Raw genomic sequence first — 23,067 nt, 5'->3', positions numbered from 1 at the left:
AAAGGACAATATCTAAGGGGCCTTAGAAAGTCTCTAGCATACAGGAATCAGCTTTCTTTGATTAGCATACTAAAGCTTCTAAATTAACACAATTCCGATTCATGTCCCTTCAGGACTCTTTAAATAGGCTCAAGAGAGTGAGAAGAAACTATGTTATTAAAATTAAGGCAATTAAAAAATTTAAATGAGGACCCGTTATATAAATCAAGATTTATAAATTGCCAAACTCTAAGCAAGTTCTACTCTTTTAAAAAATTGATTGAAAAGCAACACCAGTATTGCAATTCTAACAAAATACCTGTTATTCTCTGACAATGATGTTAGACCTCCATTTCTCAAGCAAATGGAGGAGGATTTATTGACTGCATTTGTCTAGCAAGTAAGTTGTGAGAGCAAATTAGCTATGCTTGGTAATGTTCATGGAGATTTAAGAGAGGACGTGATGCGTGGTATTCTAAAAATACAATGAAACCCCCATGATGTCTCTTGCAAGTAAGAGGAACCAAAGGTGACTAATAGAGATTATAACCATGTTTTAAAACAAGCAGGGGACTTCCCTGGTGGTCCAGTGGTTAAGACTCTGCACTCCCAATGCAGGGGGCCCGGGTTCGACCCCCTGGTCAGGGAACTAGATCCTGCATGCCACAACTAAAGATCCCACATGCGGCAACCAAGATCCCATGTGCCACAACTAAGACCCGGTGCAGCCAAATAAATAAATATAAATTTCCAAAAAAAAAAAAAAAGCAGGATTTGTACTTGTTTGTGTTTAAACATTTTGTGTAGCCAAAAAAAAAAAAGAAAGTTGAGGATCTAAATTTCATTAAAACAAATGCTTAGATTATGGAATACGTACTGACCCAGGTGGAATATATATATATTAAATGAAAAAAGAAGTGCGTGGTTCTGGCATGAAGGGGCGTGAAAGTTACCATTCCATTTTAACAAGTATAAAGCTAAACAAACTGAAAAGTCAAAAATTTTTCTCAGATGGATAAGAGAAGTGAGGTCACAGGGGAAATTGCTGTCCCCCAAATCAGAGAGACAGGCAAATACGGAGAATCACTATTTACCGGAACAAATATCCATGAACTAAAATTTCTGTGGAACCAGTGCCAAGGTAGGAAAAGCTGAACTATAATTGACTAATTGATAGAAGCTCAGTGTCAGAGAGTCAGGGTCACTGAGAGGTTTTTGGTTTTTTTTTAAGCATGCAAAATATTTATTAAGGGCTTCGCCTACAGAGGCACGACATAAATAGAATAAATTCTCCTGAAATGTTATTAGTGTAGCCAGTTGATATCATCCAGTTGATAATTTGTGGTGGAAAATGCAAGACCTGGGACTAGGTTCCCACATCTGAACTTGGGTAAGTGAAACAGAGAAGGACCCTATGGTCCTTGTCCCCCATGTTCTCAGCCTGCCTTTTGTCTGTGAAAAAACTTTAGCCAAAAAATAAGCTTAATCAGAGAAGTGAGAAAATACAGAAACAGTCAAGGGAGACCAAATAATAATAATTTAGTCATTAAGCATAGTCAAGGACTTTTAGTCCTTCTCAAGGGCTATAGATAATAATTCTGAGCCATATCCTGTGAGCTGTCTTGTAGATACTGAAACCCCTACCAGGTGGAAGAAGTTAACTACATGATGACTAGACTGTAGCCATGACTTAAGCTGCCACAGTTCCGAGAACTGGCCTCGAAGAAATGGGAACAAACCGACCCTGGAACTAAAGACTAACTGTACTTAAAACAATCAAGATGACACTGATCAGACCACTGATGGCCAATTTCAACATGACTGTCAGAGCTGACTGTGCTGCTTCTGCATGTAGCCCCCTCCCTCTGTCTATAAAGGTTCTTGCCCACTGATTGTCAGTGGGGGGGAGTTGGCCTTTGGACAGGCGTCCACCCCCTGCCCCCCACCCCCTGCCCCGGTTGCCGGCAACCAAAATAAAGCAAACTTTCCTTTCCACCAACCTTGCCTCTTTATTGGCTTTTGAGCTGTGAGCAGCTGGACCCCACTTTCTGTTACACAAGTGCATGAGCAAAGGCTCTGCTCCAGGAGCCACTCCCTGCAACTGCTATTCCGCCATTGCCTCTGCCAAGTCTGTTAGGCAAATACAAAAGCGCAAGCAGGACTTGCTCCACAAACAACCATCCCAAGGCAGGGGGCACTTAATTCACACCTTCAGATCCTTGTGTATCTTCCACAACCACAAGTTTCTCTCATAAATCTTCAAAGGTTTCAGCTGGAGATAAGTCAAGGCGATTAAAGCATGTGTGAGCTCTGGGAAGTTTTCCAGGACTTCTCCATTGCTATATTGTAAACAGCTGGGGACCACTGGAACCAAATCCATTCCTGGGTACTCAGGATGTTTCTGTGACAAACTGCAGCAAAACTGGATATGCTTCTCAGTGTTCATCAGCAGCACAGCCTTCCAGAACCACTGAATGACAGGGTGGTCTGGGCAGTAGTCCTTCTTGTATATAAATGTTGCCTCCAGTCGTTCACGTCCGCGTTGCCAAGGCTGCACATCAGCAACTCCTTTCATCTGCAAAGCTCACTTTCATCAGCGTTTTTAATCAAATCAGTAGGAGGCAGTTCTGTGAATCCCTCTAGGATGGCATTCATTTGCTTCTAGATCTTGTTCACAAATCTCCACTGGATGACTGAGTCTCAGTCAAGTCTGAAATATCAAAAAGATCCACGGGGACTCAGTTATAGGGGAACCCCGCACACTTTTGTGAGTTTTACCTTGAGGAGCTTCTCACAGTGAATGTCAGAGAAAAATCTCCTAATGCTTCTGGCAGGGGGAGGGGAAAATTAACCATTTGAAATATACCAGAGCATTCTCTTCTTCTTAAAGTCTGCCCTCAGAAGAAACTATTTAACCAGAGCTTAATCTGCTGGGTTAAGCCTAACCAACCTGGGGGGAAGAAAAATACCCAACTCCAGCCCACTCTAGCCTTCTTGTCCCACCTAAGGGAGGGAGCTGAGAAGCACTTGTGAAGTTCACAGTCCAGAGGCACAGTCTCACTAAAAAGGCTGAGATCTAATCACTGAACATAAAACATTTCCTCTCCCTCCACTCCTTACCACCACATTACTAAAGGCCTATTTTCAGCTGTTCCTTTTACCCAGAATGTCATGTCCAGCTGTCAAGAAAAAATTACAGGGCATACTAAAAGGCAAAAAACACAGTTTGAAGAGACGGAGCAAGCCTCAAATATGGCAGGGATGTTGGGATTATCAGACTAGGAATTTTAAACAGCTATGATTAATATGTTAGGGGCTCTAAGAGATGAAGTAGACAGCATGCAAGAGCAGATGGGCCATGTAAGCAAAGAGACAGAAATTCTAAGAAAGAATCAAAATGAAATGCTAGAGTCAAAAGCACTGTAATAGAAATGAGTAGAAATAAAGAATGCATGTAATAGGCTTATTAGTAGACTGGACACAGCTGAGGAAAGAATCTCTGATTCTTTGGTCCAGTGGTAAGGACTCTGCATTTGCACTGCAGAGGGGAAGGGTTTGATCCCTGGTCAAGGAACTAAGATCCCACCAGCTGCACAGCATGGCCAAAAAAAAAAAAGACAAAAAGAGTAGAAGACAAAAATAAGAACAAAGAACAAGGGCAACAAGTATAAAACAATAATAAATATGGTAGATATTAATCCAACTACATCAGTAATCACTTTAAGTATTAGTGGTCTAAATATACAAATTAAAATAGAGATTGTCAGAGTCAGTAAAAAACAAGACCCAACTATGTCTATAAGAAACACACTTTAAATATAAAGACACATATAGATTAAAAGTAAATGGATGGAAAAAGATGTGCCATGCTAACACTAATCAAAAGAAAGTGAGAACAGCTATATTAATTTCAGAACAACTTCAGAAGAAGGAAAGTTATGTGGGATAAAGAGAGACATTACATAATGATAAAGGGGTCAATTCTTCACAAAGACATAACAATCCTTAATGTCTATGCACCTAACAGAGCATCAAAATACATGAGACAGAGGCTTCCCTGGTGGCGCAGTGGTTGGGAGTCCGCCTGCCAATGCAGGGGACACGGGTTCGTGCCCCGATTCGGGAAGATCCCACATGCCACAGAGTGGCTGGGCCCGTGAACCATGGCTGCTGAGCCCGCGCGTCCGCAGTCTGTGCTCCGCAACGGGAGAGGCCACAACAGTGAGAGGCCTGCGTACCGCAAAAAAAAAAAAAAAAAAAAATACATGAGACAAAAACTGATGGAACTGCAAGGAGAAACAGATGAATCTACTGTTATAGTTGTAGACTTCAACACCCCTCTATCAGAAATAGACAGATCCAGCAGGCAGAAAATCAATAAGGACATAGTTGAACTAAACAATCCCATCAATCACTACATATAATGGACATTTATAGACTACTTCATCCAACAACAGCAGGATACACATTCTTTTCAAGCTCACAGGAACATTCACCAAGATATACCACATTCTGGGCCATAAAACACACTTCAATAAATTTCAAAAAAATAGGAATCATACAATACTGCTCTCAGACCACAATGGAATTAAACTAGAAATCAATTACAGAAAGGTAGCTAGAAAATGCCAAAATATTTGTAGATTAAACAACACTATACTAAATTACACATGGGTCAAAGAAGAAATCTCAAGAGAAATTTTAAAATATTTTGAATGGAATGAAAATGAAAACACAAATTATCAAAGTTTGTAGGATGTAGCAAAAACAGTCCTTAGAGAGAAATTGATAGCATTGAATGCATGTATGAGAAAGGAAGAAACCTAAAATCAATCATCTTAAGTTTCCCCCTTAGAAAAATAGAAAAAAGAAGAACAAATTAAAGCCAAAGTAAGCAGGAGAAAAGAAATAATAAAAATTAAAGCAGAAATCAATAAAATTGAAAACAGGAAACCAAAATAGAAAATCAATGAAACCAAAAGCTAGTTCTTTGTAAAGATTTTTTAAGAATTGGTAAGCCTCTGGCCAAACTAATAAAGAAGAATGAGAGGACACAAATTACTAATATCAAAAATGAATAGAGGCACTTCCCTGGTGGCCAAGTGGTTAAGACTCTGCGCTCCCAATGTGGGAGGGGCCTGGGTTCGATCCCTGGTCAGGGAACTAGATCCCACATGAAACAACTAAAAGATCCTGCATGCCGCGACTAAAAGATCCTGTGTGCTGCAACTAAGACCTGGCACAGTCAGACAGATAAATAAATATTTAACAACAACATCAACAAAATAAATAGCGAGGACATCACTACAGATCTCATGGACTTTAAAAGGATAATAAAGGAATTCTATGAACAATGCTATGCCCACCAATTTGATAACCTAGATGAAATGGACCACTCTTTGAAAGACACAGTGGGCCAAAACATGCAGGAAGGAAGAGACAATCTAAATAGGACTGTATCTATTAAAGAAATTGAACCAATAACTTGTCACCTTCCAAAACAGAAATCGCCAGGCCCAGATGGGTTCTACCAAACATTTAAAGAAGAAAATATACCAATTCTCTATAGTCTCTTTCATAACATACAAGCAGAGGGAATATTTCCTAACTCATTCTATGAAGTCAACATTTCCCAAATACCAAAACCAGACAAAGAGATTACAAGAAAACTACAGACTAATATCTCTCAGGAACATAGATACAGACATTCTCAACAAAATATTAGCAAGTCAAATCAAACAATGTATAAAAAGAATTACACACCAGAAACAAGTGGGATTTATCCCAGGTATGCAAGGCTGGTTCAACATTCAAAAATCAATTAATGTCAGGACTTCCCTGGTGGCCCAGTGGTTAAGACTCCGCGCTCGCAATGCAGGGGACCTGGGTTCGATCCCTGGTCAGGGAACTGGATCTCACATGCCACAACTAAGAGCCCACATGCTGCAACTAAAGGAGCCCACATCCTGCAACTAAAGATCTCACATGCTGTAACTAAGACCTGGCGCAGCCAAATAAATAAATATTTGAAATAGTGGTTGCAAATTGGAGGTCCGTGGGCTGAATTCAGCCTTTATAAGTGTTGTGTTTGGCCTGTACAGTTAAAAAAAGTTCTTAGAAAAGAAGCAATTAATGTCACCCATCACATCAGGCTAAAGAAGAAAAAAATCACATGATCATATCAATAGATAGATGTAGAGAAAGTATTTGAAAAAACCCAATATGCACTAATGATAAAAACTTTCAGAAACTAGGAATAGAGGGGAATTTCCTCACTTGATAAAGAATATCTACAAAAGACCTATAGTTAACATTACACTTATGGTGAGAAATTAGAAGCTTTCCCACTAAGATCAGGAACAAGGCAAGGATGTCCCTCTCACTACATCTTTTCAACACTGAAGAATTCATAGCTAAGGATAAAAACAAGAAAAGGAAAGAAAAGATACACTGATTGGGAAGGAAGTTATAAAACTGTCTTTGTTCTCAGATGACACGATTGTCTATGTAAAAAATCCAGAAGAATTGAAAAAGAGCTCCTGGAACTCATAAGTGATTATAGTAATGTAGCAGAATACAAAATTAACATACAAAAGTCAATCACTTTCTTATATACCAGCAATGTACAAGTCAATTTTGAAATTAAAAACACAATACCATTTATATTAGCACCCCAAAAAAGAAATACCTTGGAATAAATCTAACAAAATATGTACCAGGTCTATATGAGGAAAACTACAAAACCCTGATGAAAAAATTCAAAGAAGAAATATTTCATGTTCATGGTTAGGAAAACTCACTATTGTCAAGATGTCAGTTCTTTGTAATTTGATTTGTAGATTTAATGTAATCCCAATCAAAATCCCAACAATTTATTTTGTGGGTATCAACAAACTGATTCTAAAGTTTATATGGAAAGGCAAAAGATACAGAATAGCCAACACAATATTGAAGGAGAAAAACCAAGTTGGAGGACTAACACTATCTGACTTCAGGAATATGATGGGAAAAAACTGACAAATAGATCAATGAAACAGAAAGCAAGCCCAGTAATAGATCCTTATAAATATAGTAAACTGATCTTTGACAAAGGAACAAAGGCAATACAATGGAGAAAATATAGTATTTTCAATAAGTGATGTTGGAACAACTGGAAATCCACATGCCAAAAAAAAAAAATCTAGATACATACCTTACACCATTCCCAAAAATTAACTCAAAATTGATCAAAGACCTAAATGTATAAAACACAAAACCATAAAAGTCCTAGAAGACAACAGAGGAGAAAATCTAGATGACCTTGGGTTTGGCAATGACTTTTTAGATACAACACCAAAGACATGACCCAAGAAAGAAAGCAAAAATTATTAAGCTGGACTTTATTGAAGTTAAAAGTTTCTGCTCTGCAAAAGACACTGTTAGTTAGTCAGGCACCCTGACTTCATGCTATATTACAAAGCTACAGTAATCAAAACAGTATGGTACTGGCACAAAAACAGAAACATAGATCAACAGAACAAGATAGCCCAGTAATACACGTATGCAACTATGGTCAATTAACCTACAACAAAGGAGGCAAGAATATACAATGGAGAAAAAACGGTCTCTTCAATATGTGCTGGGAAAACTGGACAGCTACATAAAAAGAATGAAATTAGAACATTCTCTAACACCATGCACAAAAATAAACCCCAAATGGATTAAAGACCTAAATGTAAGACCAGATACTATAAAACTCCTAGAGGAAAACATAGGCAGGACACTCTTTGACATAATTTAATTTCCTTTTTGGGCAGCAGGTGTAGCGTATCTTGAACTCAGCAAGGCACCTGACAAGATACATCATGTTTTCTATGGACTGGATGAGTGCATATTTACACGGACCTTTAATTGCTTGAACCACTGTATATTCAAATAAATTAACAGAATGATATAAATGATATAACCGGAGGAAGATCTCTACTGGCATTCCAAAAGGGTCTGCAGTGGCTTCGGCACCTTCAACATTTTTATCAATGATCTACAGGCATTAAGAGAACTCACATTTAATGGACATCTTATATGTCAACCTCACATGGGTTTCTTAAATAACAAATACATTTCTATGTTAGGCACTCTAAAATTTTTATGTAATTTAATCCTCACAATAATCCTATGAGATAGGTATTTTTACTCCAATTTTACCAATTAAGAAACTGAGGTTCAGAAAGGTTAAGAAAATTGTCCTACATTCCACAACTTACAAAGAATAATCCTCCATATTGGTACAGCAAAAACATCAACAGATGTCCTCCCACACCTTTACAAGGTAGAAAAGACTGGAGAAAATATGCTCTGGGGAGAAAGTCCAACTAGAAGATCTCCAAGATTTTACGATTTAATGTATATAAAATTTTACACAAAGACAAAAATAGTGTGATGATTCCCTTTACCCAAGGATACACCACAGGATTTCTTTAAATCACAAGCTCTCCTACTGCCCTGCAGATGTAATCTGAATATGTCAAATACATGCACATTTTCAGGAAAGCTCCTGTTCTATCAGACGAGGTGTGCTGTGAATTCTCTCTTTTAAAGTGTAATAATTGATATTTAAAGACTGTACTAAGAAAGACTGCAGCATGTTAAGGAGTCAGGAAACCAGGCTGGATTCTGGCTTTAGCTCTGATGGTCTTGGGTAAAATGATTTCTCCCAGATCTCTTCTTAATGGTTTCCAAAAATCTCTGCTTAATGGCTCAATGTGTGTCTTCTGTAAATAATTGATTGCATAGAGGTAATTCAGTAGAAGGGAACATGTGATCATAGTGACTCAGGGAAAAATATGCTCTATCACTTCTACTTAGTAAGCAAATGTTGATTAACAAGTGGTTGCATTTAGGTTACTTTGAAGAATCTACAAAAGTTCAATGTTCAAGATAACCAAAGAGTTGCATACTTTTAGTTAATGATTACATATGAACTTAAGAAAGGTTTTCTTTCTTGTGCAATATCTTAAAATAGATATCCAGTGGTAACAGTAAAAATATTTTTTCCCTTTGTATTTTTTAATTGGGTCTAACATTCATCTCCTATAGCATAAACTAAAAACTATAGTATGAATTAATCAAATAATTACTTCCAAACTCTCCCAAGATGATCTGTACATTTTTGTGTGGCTAAAACAAACAAAAAAATTTAGAATAACCAGAGACCAAAAGGGATGTACAAGTAATTTTTAAAATATTTTTACTTATGGTAAACATATTTTTTTAATATTAAAACCTGAAATATATTGAAATTCTTCTGGAAGAATAAACAAATTGCAAAGCATAGATTTAAATAATTAATAAACTCATTGAACTAGATTTAAAGCCTACCAGAAAAAGAGTCAACTACTAAAAGATGTAGTTTTTAAAAAGAACATGTACTTTAAAAAATAGTAAAAGTTATTGACACTACAGAATAATGTTCCTGGTAGAGTCAAAGAATAAGCTTTTAACTGTCGACAAACTAGAGAGAATTGGATGAGCAGTTTGATGTTCTTTAGACAGAAGCATATTAGAATAAAAAAGAAGTAATTGAGAATTCTCTGGTGGTCCAGTGGTTAGGACTTGGTGCTTTCACTGCGCTGGCCTGGGTTCAATCCCTGGTTGGGGAACGAAGATCGTACAAGCTGCGTGGAGGGGCCAAAAAAAAAAAAAAAAGTAATTAATTTAGGTCTTTACTTCACATCATCCCATTAAATAAATTAATTAATTAATAAATTTTAAATGTCTTCAAGGAAGACATGGAATCTTTTTTTCCCATAAATTTGTTTGTTTTATTTTGGGCTGCGTTGGGTCTTTGTTGCTGCGCACAGGCTTTCTCTAGTTGCGGCGAGCGGGGACTACTCTTCATTGCGGTGCACGGGCTTCTCACTGTGGTGGTTTCTCTTGTTGTGGAGCACAGCTCCCAGCGCACAGGCTTCAGTAGTTGCGGCATGCAGGCTCAGTAGTTGTGGTACACGGGCTTAGGTGCTCCGTGCATGTGGGATCTTCCCGGACCAGGGCTTGAATCTGTGTCCCCTGCATTGGCACGTGGATTCTTAACCACTGTACCACCAGGGAGGCCCATAAAATATATTTTTGATAGGTCATAAAACAAGAGAATAAAATGGGCTAGCATAAAAAGATGTGCACTGGAGAGAATAATACTCTTCTGAGTCCTGGAAAAAAAAAAAAGTGATATCAGAAAACAGAAAGTGCCTACACAATTTTTTTTTTTTAATGTTCAAGAGACTTTTATAAAACAAATACAGTCAGCCAGGCCTCTGTATCCTTGGGTTCCACATTCACAGATTCAACCAATCACGGATCAAAAATATTTGAGAAAAAAAATTCCAGAAAGTTCCAAAAAGCAAAACTTGAATTTGCCATTCACTGGCAGCTATTTACATAGCATTTAGATTGTATTTATAACTATTTGTATTTACATTGTATTAGGTATTATAGATAATCTAGAGATGATTTAAAGTATACAGGAGGATGTGGGTAGGTTACAGGAAAATACTACACTAGATACATGGGACTTGAGCATCTGCAGATTTTGGTATCCAGACCAGAGAGGTCTTGGAACTAATCCCCCCTAGATACTGAGGGAAACCTGTACTAATACGAAAGCAACCAAACAGGAAATATATCTGATAAAAATAACATGGAGGGGCAATATAAATAGTAATTATCACATGGAAAACCACATAGCTTTACCAGCAATTAAATACGAGTAAATTATAAAAATTTCTGGAAGGATACAAAAGAAATTGTTAATGGTGGCTGCTTTCAGAAGAACTGGAGGAATGAAGAAGATAAGCTAAAAGAAAGTATACATAAGGTGTTGAATTCTGTGGATACTGATTCCCCCAAAACAGTATCAAAACAACCTGTTAAGACAGAGCTGAGTTCATTCTTATCACGGTAAGGGATAGCACTACCTTAACATACACTGGCCTTTTTACTAGGAAGTTATTTAAATTCATAATACCAAATGCATTCTTATAATTTATGATTGGACTAGTACTATTATTATTATTATAGACAGTTTTGTGAATTAAGAACATGAAAATAGCCAAATTAGTAAAAATTTGCTGGACAATATCTTTAAGCCTAATGCCAAGACTGTAAAAAATGCATTTCTCTGTATGTTCATGTTTGTTCACACATATATGTAGAAATCTGGGGAGTGATTTTAATAGCACTTAGTTTTTTAACTTATTTTGGGGACATATATGAGAGAGATTACCAAGTGGTATTTGCAAAAGGAGTTTGAAGAGCCCCATATTTTATTTAAAGGAAAAATCTGTAATTTCAATCATATAATTTCAACTTTAAATTCTTTCACTATGGAGGTTGTAGTGAAAGTATATAGCTCATATCTGTACGTAGGCATACGGATATGAGCTATATAAATAAAATGTGCTATTCTCATAATCATTACTTTTGACCTGGGTTCCTCTTTGATCTATAAAGGGAAGGGCCATCTCTTTGGCATCTTGTGAGTGGACCCCTGTGAATGGGTTGAAAGATCTCCAAATAGGATGAATTATTTATGGGTGTCCTTCCTATCTTCAAACACATAAACTGTAATTGACTTCAGAGCAATTTTGAAGTATAAAGTGTATTCTCTAAGATAGGAGTCTGAACTTCATTGAACTCTTTTTTTTTTAATATTTAATTTTATTTATTTTTGGCTGCTTTGTGTCTTCGTTGCTGCGCACGGGCTTTCTCTAGTTGTGGTGAGCGGGGGCTACTCTTCATTGTGGTGCGCAGGCTTCTCCTTGTTGTGGCTTCTCTTGTTGCAGAGCACGGGCCCTAGGCACGTGGGCTTCAGTAGTTGCAGCACGCGGGCTCAGTAGTTGTGGTATGCGGGCTTAGTTGCTCCAAGGAATGTGGGATCTTCCCGGACCAGGGATCGAACCCGTGTCCCCTGCATTGGCAGGCGGATTCTTAACCATTGCGCCACCAGGGAAGTCACAAGCTCTGACTGTTTTAATTAAGCTATAAAGAGGTTTAGAGGACTTTGAGCTCAGTCAAGCCAGTGGTTACCAGTAAGATTGTTTTTCTAAAGATAGGACTTCCCTTGCAATTTTCAAACTGTATACAGATTTGGAAAGTTCTTAACCCTACACAAGAAGGTTGCTATGAAACATTCATAGCAACTGCTGGAGGGAAACTCACTCTCCAATTTTTTTTCTTTTAACCACCTTTACCCATTTTTTCCACCTCCACCTCTAGCAACCACCAATCTGTTGTCTATGAGTTTGCTTTTTTGTTTTAGATTCCACGTGAGATCATACACTATTTGTCTTTCTCTGACTTATTTCACTTAGCATAATTCCCTCAAGGTCCATCCATCCCACCATATTGTTGCAAATGGCAGGATTTCTTTCTATTTTTTTATGACTGAATATTTCATTATGTCTATGTGTATGTATGTATGTACCTTATGATTTCTTTATTTTTTTAAATTTCTATTGGAGTATAGTTGGTTTACAATGTTGTGTTAGTTTTAGGTGTACAGCATCTTACAATTTCTTTATCCATTCATTCATTGATGGGCACTTAAGTTGTTTCCATGTATTGGCTCTTGTAAATAATACTACAATGAACATGGATATCTTTTTGATAGTGGTTTCATCTCCTTCAGATAAATACCGAGAAGTGGAATTGCTGGATCATATGGTAGTTCTATTTTAAATTTTTTGAGGCACCTCCATACTGTTTTCCATAGTGGCTGCACCAATTTACATTCCCACCAACAGTGCAAGAGGGTTTCCTTTTCTCCACATCCCCACCAACAATAATTTGCCTTTTTGGTAATAGCCATTCTAACAGGTATGAGGTGATATCTCATTGTGGTTCTGATTTGCATTTCCCTGATGATTAGTGATGTTGAGCACCTTTTCAGGTACCTATTGAACTTTGCTTTTTCTTCTTTGAAGAAATGTCTATTTGGATCAATTCTTCTGCCCATTTTTAAATCAAATTGTTTTTTCTATTGAGTTGCATGGGCTCTTTATGTATTTTGGATTTTAACCCTTTATCAGATATATGATTTGCCAATATTTTCTCCCATTCCATAGGTTGCCTTTTCATTTTGTTGATGCTTTTCTTTGCTGTATAGAGATTTTAGTTTGATGTAGTCCCACTTATTTTTGCTTTTGTTGTCTTTGCTTTTGGTCGAATCCAAAAAAACATTGCCAAAAATTCATTCTCCAATTATATTAGAACCCTTATAAAGGGTACACCCAACTTACTGTGGCTCGAATGAAAATATTTATTGGTTCACTTAACCAAAAGCCCAGAGATAATGCAGTTCTCAGGGTTGATTTATTCCAGTGGTTGTGCTCCATTTCCCTCTCATTCTTTTGGCTTTGCTCTCTTTTGGCATCAGTTTTATTCTCAAACAGGTAGTGGGACAGCTGCAAGTTTCAAGAGTCATATTCACACATAACATATAGGAAAAGAGAGAAAGTGTCATTTTTCAGCAAGTGTCCTAGAACTAGAAGCCACTAGCAACCTTCTCCTGGCATCCCAATGGCCCAAATTTCTGAATCAATTCCTGACAAGGAAAATAAGGTTATCCCTAGATTACTCAGGCCCATACCTGAAGCTGTGGGTGAGGTAAGCCTTTCCTAAATTACATGGGCTACATGCAGAGTGATTGCTACAACAAAATCAGAACTGGGAGAAGAAATGAGAGAGAAAGTTTCGGTAGGAAATCAATGATGTCCACTAGGAATAAACTCTTAGTTTTTTTTCCAATTCAGATTCAGGATAATATGGGAAACAATGTCTACTATTTAGTGTCTTGTTATAAAAAGGATTTTAAGCAACTTACAAAAATACACAAAATATAACAAGATAAAATGAGTAAAGGAAAAAAAGGATAGAAAAAGATAAAACAAGGGACAAGCCCACTACACAAAATTTATTCAATATGATCCTGTTTACCTGTGGGATACAAGTTTGACTCTGAGCTTCCATCAGTCGAAAGAGGAACTCTGAATCAGTAGCTGTATCAGTCAGGCCTCTTCTGGTTGCAAGTGTCAAAGACCCAAATCAAACAGGCATAAATACAAAAAGGAAATTTATTGGCTCATTTAATAGAACACTCTGTGAATGGAACTAGCTTTAGGCACAGATGGGTCCAGAAACTCAAACAAGGTTCTCAGGACATTTACTTGTGTGTTGGTTTCATTCTCAAGTGGCCTCTTTTCACTTGCTGGCAAAGATGGCCTCAAAAGCTCTATGGTTTCACAGATCTTACAGCCAGTGATTCTAGTGAAAAGAGAACACCAGAAGAAAATCCTTGGTTGGATTCTGTTTGGCCCTCTTTGTGTTGTGTTCCCATCTCTAGATTAAACAATATGGACAAAGGAATGAGGCACTCTAACTGGTTAGCCTGGGCAAACGTGCCCTCTCCCATGAGCAGGGAGAGCTATATGACTGACAATCCTATCAGGAAAGCATTATCTTTCAGTGGCAGCTTCAGAAAGGAAAAGATAGGCAAATAAAATGTCTTGATAACAACGTAATTCCATATACATAAGATATAAACAAACCAATTGTTCAGAAGCCCAGCTACTCCCCAGACTAACACTTAAGAAAAAAATGTCCTCTAGGGCCTCAACAACACAGTTGTATTTTATACAACTGTCTTCTATTACATTTCCAATATAGACCAGTGGCATAATGCCAATGTGGTTTGATTTTCTTTTTTTTTAATTCTATGAGGGACTAGAGCAATGCAATCCAAACACAGAGCTCTTTGTGATTTTATCCAAGGATAAAATTTAGCATCTATACAGGAACAGATGGAATGAATATTCTTCAGGTGTCTTAGTCACAACTCTCAGTTGCAGGGAACAGAAATCCATTCAACCAGTGTAGCCATCTTACTGAAAGATGTAAACTAAATACAAAACGAATAAGAAATGATATTTTGCTTCTACCATTGTCTTCAACCATGCTGTATCAAAACTCCTTCTCTGCCCTTGACCACATCTCAGGTTTAAAAGGTCCAAGCTAATTTAATCTAATTTAAAACTCTCTCACATTTACTTTTAAAAAGCAGCTTTATTAACATATAAATTACATACAATTCACCCACTTAAAGTGTACAATTCAGTGGTTTTTAGCATAGTCACAGAGTTGTGCAACCATCACTACAATCAATTTTAGAACATTTTTACCACCCACAAAAGAAACTCACACCCAATTTAAAGTCCTTCCCCTTTCTTGGCTCAGGGACCAGCTACTGCTGGGGAGGGAAGTGTTATTCTTTTTATCATTTTTCCTTGTTATTCAATTTCTCCCCTACAAATTCCAGGATTGGGGCAGGGAGGTGAGGACCCGGGGAAAAGAGGCAAAGGTAATTTTACTGATCTGGTAGGATGACCAAACTTGCCCAGTTTGCCTGGCACAGAGGAATTTCCTAGGATATGGGACTTTCAATGGTAAAATTGAAAAAGTTCCAAGAAAATTGGGATGGTTAGTCACCGTATTGAGCTGGTGCTGTTTATAGTTCACTCTTGTTTGATCAATAGCTAACCATCACACTTTGTTACAGCCACTTTCCAGGTGGTCCAACCCTTAGCTCTTCTTTGAGGCACCTGGGTGACTTCCCAATTGCAATTTCCTAACACAGGTTATACACACTGGCTGACCTCTTCCCCCCTCAAATCCTGTCTTTCAGCAGTATACTCTTCCATTGCTGGTAATGTTAAATTTGATTACTGGGTTAAGATGGTAGCAACCATATAGCTCCATTATAATGTCAAGTTTCTATGTTCATGACTAGCAAATAACCCATAGGGTGATACTTTGGCACCATTTGGATATTCAGTCCCCAATCAACCTTTTACCTAATGGTTTCAGCATTAATAGTCTCTGACTGATTTATTTCATTAGGGGTTGCAAAATGGTTATTCTCTAATTCGGAAAGATGAGTAATGTTGCTGGGAATATTCATGTACAAATTTTTGCGTGGACATATTTTCAATTCTCTTGGAGATATATATATATATAATATTATATTATATTATACTATATATTATATTAACCTAAGAATGGAATTGCTGGGCCATATAGCAACTCTATGTTTAGCATTTGAGAAACTCTCAGACTATTTTACAAAGCAGCTCCACCATTTTACAATCCCACCAGCAGCACACAAAAGTTCTACTTGCTACACATCCTTGCCAGCATTTGATAATGGTCAGTCTTTTGGTGGGTATAGTCATTCTAGTGGGTGGGAAGTGGCAGCTCAGTGGGATTTTCATTTGCATTTCCCTAATGACTAATGATTTTGAGCATCTTTTCATGTGCTTGTTGGCCAACTGTACACCTTCTTTGGAGAAATGTCTACACAAATCCTTATCCATTTTTAAAACTGGGTTGTCTTTTTATTGTTGAATTCTAAGTATTTTTATACATTCTGGATACAAGCCCCTAATCAGATATATGATTTGCAAATATTTTCTCCCATTCTGTAGGCTGTCTTTTCACTTTCTTGATGTTACCCTTTGAAGCATTATTTTTTCTTTCGTGACTTGTGCTTTTCTTGTCGTATCTAAGGCTTTGCCTAACCCAAGCTCACAAAGATTTATTAGTTTTCTTCTAAGAATTTTATGTTTTAGCTCTTTACTTAGGTCTATGATGCATTTGAATTAACTTTTGTACATGATGTAAGGTCCCACTTCATTCCTTTGCAAGTGTATATCCAGTGGTCCAGCACCATTTGTTAAAAAGACTATTCTTTCCCCAGGGAATTATCTTGCCACCCTGGTCAAGAATCAATTGCCTATAGTAAAAGGGTTTATTTCTGGACTCTCAATTCTACTGCATTGAGCTATATATTCATCTTTATGCCAGTAACACATTGTCTCAATTATTGTAGCTTTGTAGTAAGTTTTGAAATCAGGAAGTGTAAGTCCTCCAACTTTGTTCCTTTTTAAGATTGTTTGGCTATTTTGGGTTCCTTGCATTTCCAGATGAATTTTAGGATCAGCTTGTTAATTTCTGCCACAAAGGCCGTTGGGATGTTAATAGGGATTGCCTTGAATCCGTAGACCAATGGAAGAATATTGCTATCTTAACAATATCAAGTCTTCCAATCTATGATCATGGGATGTCATTCCATCTATTTATTTATTGTTAGATCTTTAAAAATTTCTTTAAAAAATGCTTTGTAGGGACTTCCCTGGTGGTTCAGTGGTTAAGACTGTGCCTTCCAATGCAGGAGGTGTAGGTATGATCCCTGTTCAGGGAACTAGGATCCCACATGCCATTGGGTGCGGCCAAAAAACTTAAAAAAAAAAAAAAAAAGCTTTGTAGCTTTCAATGTACGGTCTCGCACTTGATTAAATTTTTTCCTAAGCATTTTGTCATTTTTGATGCTATCATAAATGGAACTATTTTCTTAATTGCATTTTAGGATTGTTAGTTGCTAGTGTAGCAATACAACTGATTTTGTGTATTGAGTTTTATATCCTGCAACCTTGCTCAACTTTAAAAAATTTTTGTGTGGATTCTTTTCCACACAAAAGTATTTTCCATATATAAGATTGTGTCACCTATAAATAGAAGACGTTTTACTTCTTCCTTTTTAATCTGGATGCTTTTTATTTCTTTTTCTTGCTTAATTGCCCTGGCTAGGACCTCTAGCACAATGTTAAGTAGAAGTGGTAAGGGTGGACACCCTGTCTTGTTCCTGATCTTAGGGAGAAAATATTAAGTTTGATGTTAGCTATATATTCTGTTTTCTTACAGATGATCTTTTTCAGGTTGAGGAAGTTCCTTTCTATTCCAAGTTTGCTGAGTGTTTTTATTATGAAAGGGTGTTAGATTTTGTCAAATGCTTTTTAAGTGTTGAGATGACCATGTGACTTTTGTGCTTTATTCTATCAATATGGTGCATTACATTGATTGATTTTGGATATTGAACCAGCCTTGCATTCCTGGTATAAATCCTATTTGGTCATAGAGTACACAGTAAGTCCCCTATATATAAACCTTCAAGTTGCAAACTTTCAAAGATGTGAACATGCATTCGCATGTCTAATCACGTAAATTAGTTTACCTGTCTGGTGTACATTGTCACATGCGTGCATCCTCTACAAGTGGTTGTGCTTTTGTGTACTTTACTGTACAGTACAGTTCTGTTTAGAGTATAGTAGTACAGTATCTTTATTTCAAGCCCAGGATGTCTGGAAGCAAGCATAAAAGCAGTGGTGATGTAGCTGGTACTGGTATGATGAGAAAAAAAGAGCTACTACCCAGACATAACTGGATTGTTTTCTCAGGAGGGTAGATAAAATTGAATCCAGCAAGGAACCAGAACCTGTGCCATCAATGTCACGTGTGAGTGAATTTGCAGCTTGCCCTTTGTCTCCTATTGCTGATGATCTTTCAGCTCTTCCATCTCCCACCTCCTCTCCTTCCTCCAGTCAGTAACTCTTCTTGCCTGGTGTTCACTCGATGCCAGCCCCTGTATGCCAGCTGTTGTACTGTACAACTGTACTTTTCAAGGTACTGTACTGTAAGATTTAAAACGTTCTCTTTATTTTTTATATTTGTTTGTTTTTTTATGTATTATTTGTATGAAAAGTGTTATAAACCTATTACAGTATAGTACTATATAGCCGATTGTGTTAGTTGGGTACCTAGGCTAACTTTGCTGGAATTATGAACAAACTGGACCTACAACTCGTATATGTAGGGGACTTACTGTAATCTTTTTTATGTTGCTGGACTCAGTTTACAGAACAAAGTGAAAAGTGGATCTCGATGGGGCAAACTGAAGATATCTAGCATAGTTCCCGAAGTCAGTAATCCTGATTCTCAATCCAGTGCTTTTTTTCCACTAGCAAAGTAAATCAACAGTATGAGTACACAATTGATGGTTGTAATGAGAAATATATAAAAATATGAAGACATGGTTCCCTAGTCTCAAAATACTTATAATATTGATGAGAAGACATATATACATGAAATAATGAGTAAATATTTTAAAACAGGACTATGTGTAGAAAAAAAACTCAAGGTAAGGGGTTACCTTATGCTTTTATAGTCACATAGTGGAGGGCACAAACTATCGGTTTCAGTACTCAATGCCTAGCTTCCTGGGAGGACTTTTAAACTATCAAAGACTGATACTAGGAAACTAACCTAGAAGAAAAGAACTTTAATGGGTACATACTATGTACTTGGTGTTTTAATATATCCTTAAAACAGAAGCCATAGTTTAGTTATTAGTCCTGATTTAAAGATAAAGGAATTAAAGTTCAAAAAATTAAGTTAACTTAAACTGGAAGTGAGGATATGATTCCAGGTGTGTCTGATTTGCCCAGGAGTATTGCTCTCTGTACTACATCCAGATACCAGAAGCATCCTTAAGCATAAGACTTAGAGGTTAGTAGCCTAGCATTCAAGTCTTGTAAACAACATTCATTTGTTATTAAATTTTGAGCAATTCATAGCACCTCTCAGATCCCTAGCTAATCTGTCTAAATAAAATAGAGATAATAACATAGCCTGCTCTTATCTCTGGAAGATCATACAGTGAAGTCCAAGCATGGGGGAGGGTTAGGCCAAAATACTAAACATGATGTGCGTGCATGTGTACATGATACTTACATGTCTCTTTCTATATTCCAAAGCCAATATTAAAACTATTAACAGAAACCAATATTAACAGAAACCAATATTAACAGAAACCACTGAGGTTATTATTAGTTTTTAAATAGTTTGCCTCTCATTTCTCATAAATTCCTTGGCAAATATTCTATGTTGAAATCGTACCTGAGAAAGTGAGGAAAGAAGTTAAGATTTAAAAGTGAGGGAAGGGGGACTTGCCTGGTGGTCCAGTGGTAAGGAATCCACCTTACAATGCAGGGGACGCAGGATCGATCCCTGGTCGGGGAACTAAGATCACACACGCTGCAGGGCAACCAAGCCCGTGTGCCACAACTACTGAGCTCACGTACCTCAATTAGAGAGCCTGCATGCCACAAACTATGGAGCCCACACGCTCTGGAACCCGCGCGCCACAACTAGAGAAGAGAAAACCTGCACGCCACAACTAGAGAGGTGCCTGTGCACCACACCGAAGAGCCTGCGCACCACACCAAAAGATCCCACATGCCTCAACAAGATCCCACGTGCCACAGCTAAGACCTGACGCAGCCAAAATAAATAAATAAATAATAAATAAATCTTTTAAAAATAAATAAATAAAAGTGAGGGAAGGGGCACATTAAAAGAAAGGGAAGACTTTTGGTATACACACTCATTGGTACCCAAGTTTGTGCATGCTATTTATAGAGGCTCCACTAACTAGCCTTATGACCAAGGGCAAGCTCTTCGTATTATGATTCAGTTACTTTCCTAATACAGAAGCATCAGTTCTATTACCAGAGCGGTGTCTGTGTAAAATGAGATAATAAATATGGAAGTGACAGAAAAAACTAGAAATGAACCTCACCATTTGGGACCTGCCCATAGGAAAAGCAATTTTCATCACTAGAATCCAGTCTCCATATCTGTGGCCTCAGCTGAAAGAAACAGCTATTCTGATAACCTTCCTAACCTCCTCCAGTTCTCTATAGATCTTTGTACATTGTCAGATGAACCTCATAGTTAAGCCATTTCTCTATCTGGGAGCAGAGGTAGAAGTAACCTGATGAACAACAGAGATCACTTCTGCCTTTCTAAGTCTGGGAACTTTTACATCCTACTTCCCAAGTCTAGGAATTTTTATGCTATACCATTTACTCTATATCCTTAGTATCCTGCCCAGGATCCAAAAGGTACATAATAAAAAGAGAAAATAAAATTAAAAAAAAAAATCCTCCCTTTAATACTTGGCTACAGATGAGTAAGAGACTCTACTACCATAATAGAATGGCAATTTTTATTTTACAAATGAAAAGGCAAAATACTGCTACTGAGTTGACCATGAAGTCACATCTGAGTTGAATGTTCATACTTTGCAGTTGAATTTTCCCAGTTCATCAGTTAATTCCACTGAAAACAGACTAAGCCTCCATTTGTGGAAGAAGCGTAGGCCAGATTTAACCATGATGATGGAGATGGTCGACAAGATTAAGCAAAGGAAATGACTGTAATCTGTTTCAAGTTCTTTTTCTTCTTGGAAACATTCTCCATGGTAATGTAAGACTTAAAACAAAGACTGTGACTGTCCTGGCCAGAGAAGGTTAAAGCTGTGTCATAGAGAACTGTAGACTATTCTTCTACCTTTGTCCAGTGATATCCATCTCTCTCAGAGAGGTCTGGCTAAACCAGAATATTCTTTGCAATAGCATTCAAAGTCCTTACTAGGGTCACATCTGTTACCTTTAGAGAATATTCTGATCTAGAAAGAGAGGCTCCCATAGCAACAGAGGAATTTCTGCAATAGAAGTAATAAAGGAACAGATAATTACATAAGTTGTTAAATGAGCCCTCCTACTGGCACTTCATTTTACAGGCAATTTCAAGGCTCAAGAACAAAGTTAGGTCAAGGACCCTGAACTACTATATTTTATAATTTTTATTAATTACTTGAAACATCTAGTATCTAAATCTATCAGATAGTATACTTGATTTTATATCTGGAGTTGTAAATTCTAAGGCTCTTGCTTCTTTTACATTTCATTTTTTCCAACTTAGAAATAATCAACAATTAACTATTAAATATAGGAGTCCTCTCAAGTATAATAAAAAGAACACATGATAGTTTAAATTCCTTAATAGTGATATAATTTCCAAATAACTGAAAATAGGGAATTCCCTGGCAGTCCAGTGGTTAGGACTCCATACTTTCACTGCCAAGGGTGCAGGTTCAATCCCTGGTTGGGGGAACTAAGACCCCACAAGCTGTGCGGCGTGGCCAAAAACAATAAAATTTAAAGAAATTGAAAAATAAAAATAAAATAACTGAAAATAGAGAGCAAAGGTGAGGAAAGACTTAAGTATTAACAGTAGGAAAGATAAAAATGACTACGGCTCTTCAATCCTTACACCATAGTTATTAACTTTGCTAAAGGAAATCACAGGTGAATGGCCACACATACATATCTGATTCATTTGAAGCTTAGCTGCTGAATTAGAATTTATTATTAACTGGTCTAAGTTCAGCAATGCCTTAAGGCTTTGAAGGTTAGCCTGTGTTCAGAAGAGCCTGCTTATTTAAGGCAGGAAAAGAACCACTCTGCAGTTAAAAAACTTCAAAAATGACTGTAATACTTACATACTAATCACAACATTCCATTCATTAATCATGCCATCAACTAAGGTTTTCCTGTTTGGGGAAGTAAAGATTAACTGCATTCATTTTTGCAGGAGTCAAAGAATATATTTTTACCGAAACTTCATTCCTGAATCTCTAGCCAACCGAGCGGAACAGTGGAATTCTGTAGCACCTGAACCCTCAAGGATCCTTTGTAGATTTCTGTCTGTTATGCCACCCCCTGTTGGAAAGAATAAGTAATATATTAAATAGAATATATTTTCATATAAGATTTAATGAATAATATGACTGCCAACTCTACCTGGAACCTCCATACTGAAATTTCTCATTGATTTGAGAATTATTCTCTCTTTACTCAGCTAGAATGAATTTAGAAAAAAAATGATGAAAAGGCAAGACTACAGACTCTGAAGAACAAAAGATAAGGTCAAAGCACCTTTATGACAATATTTTTATAACAATGCTATATGTTACCAATTTTAAATCTATAAAGGTTACTCCAGGGCAAGGAAAATCACTGAGTGCTCTAGCCCTGCTTCCCCTCAATTAAAGCAAAATCAAATTGAAATGAAAGGTAAGATAGACTTGAGGAAGAAGTCACAAAAGCAAAGCCTCAGAAATGTATCTCAAAGAGAAAACCTCCAAGGTTCTTTCTCTGGCCCAGGATTTGATGAACACACAGATCTCACTGGCAATGGGAATAATGCAAGGTGTTATACAGCTTATTTATTATAATATCAACTTTTTGTTTCATTTTACAGAAGCATTTGATTCTACTTTATTAAAACTGCACAATCAAGTATTTTATGACTCATTTGTTT

The 23,067-nt window shown here is 37.1% G+C and overlaps 1 protein-coding gene and 1 pseudogene across 8 annotated transcripts in view; both read right to left on the bottom strand.

The window, feature by feature from the left end:
• Window positions 1–1,968: 1,968 nt before the first annotated feature.
• Window positions 1,969–2,676, bottom strand: LOC113623600 (E3 ubiquitin-protein ligase NEDD4-like pseudogene; annotated as a pseudogene).
• CUTC (cutC copper transporter) overlaps window positions 1,969–23,067 on the bottom strand; it is a 42,094-nt gene continuing 20,995 nt past the window's right edge. For 3 of the 8 annotated variants that reach the window (XM_027112281.1, XM_027112284.1, XM_027112288.1), the window contains 2 exons: window positions 22,361–22,466; window positions 14,082–14,274 (listed from right to left, as the gene is read on the bottom strand). In XM_027112281.1, coding sequence (XP_026968082.1) covers window positions 14,097–14,274; window positions 22,361–22,466 — 284 coding nt within the window. In that variant the 3' untranslated portion in view covers window positions 14,082–14,096. Of the gene's footprint in view, window positions 2,690–10,011; window positions 10,164–13,947; window positions 14,030–14,081; window positions 14,275–20,889; window positions 21,407–22,360; window positions 22,467–23,067 lie in introns of those variants that run through there. The other 5 variants (XM_027112282.1, XM_027112283.1, XM_027112287.1 and 2 more) reach the window with 5 other exon arrangements.

This window comes from Aethalodelphis obliquidens, unplaced genomic scaffold (assembly GCF_003676395.1).
Source record: "Aethalodelphis obliquidens isolate GAN/ISIS:26980383/991018 unplaced genomic scaffold, ASM367639v1 scaffold11, whole genome shotgun sequence".
NCBI lineage: Eukaryota > Metazoa > Chordata > Mammalia > Artiodactyla > Delphinidae > Aethalodelphis > Aethalodelphis obliquidens.
Note: the sequence above shows the minus strand (reverse complement) of the source record. Positions and strands in the feature narration are given on the sequence as shown.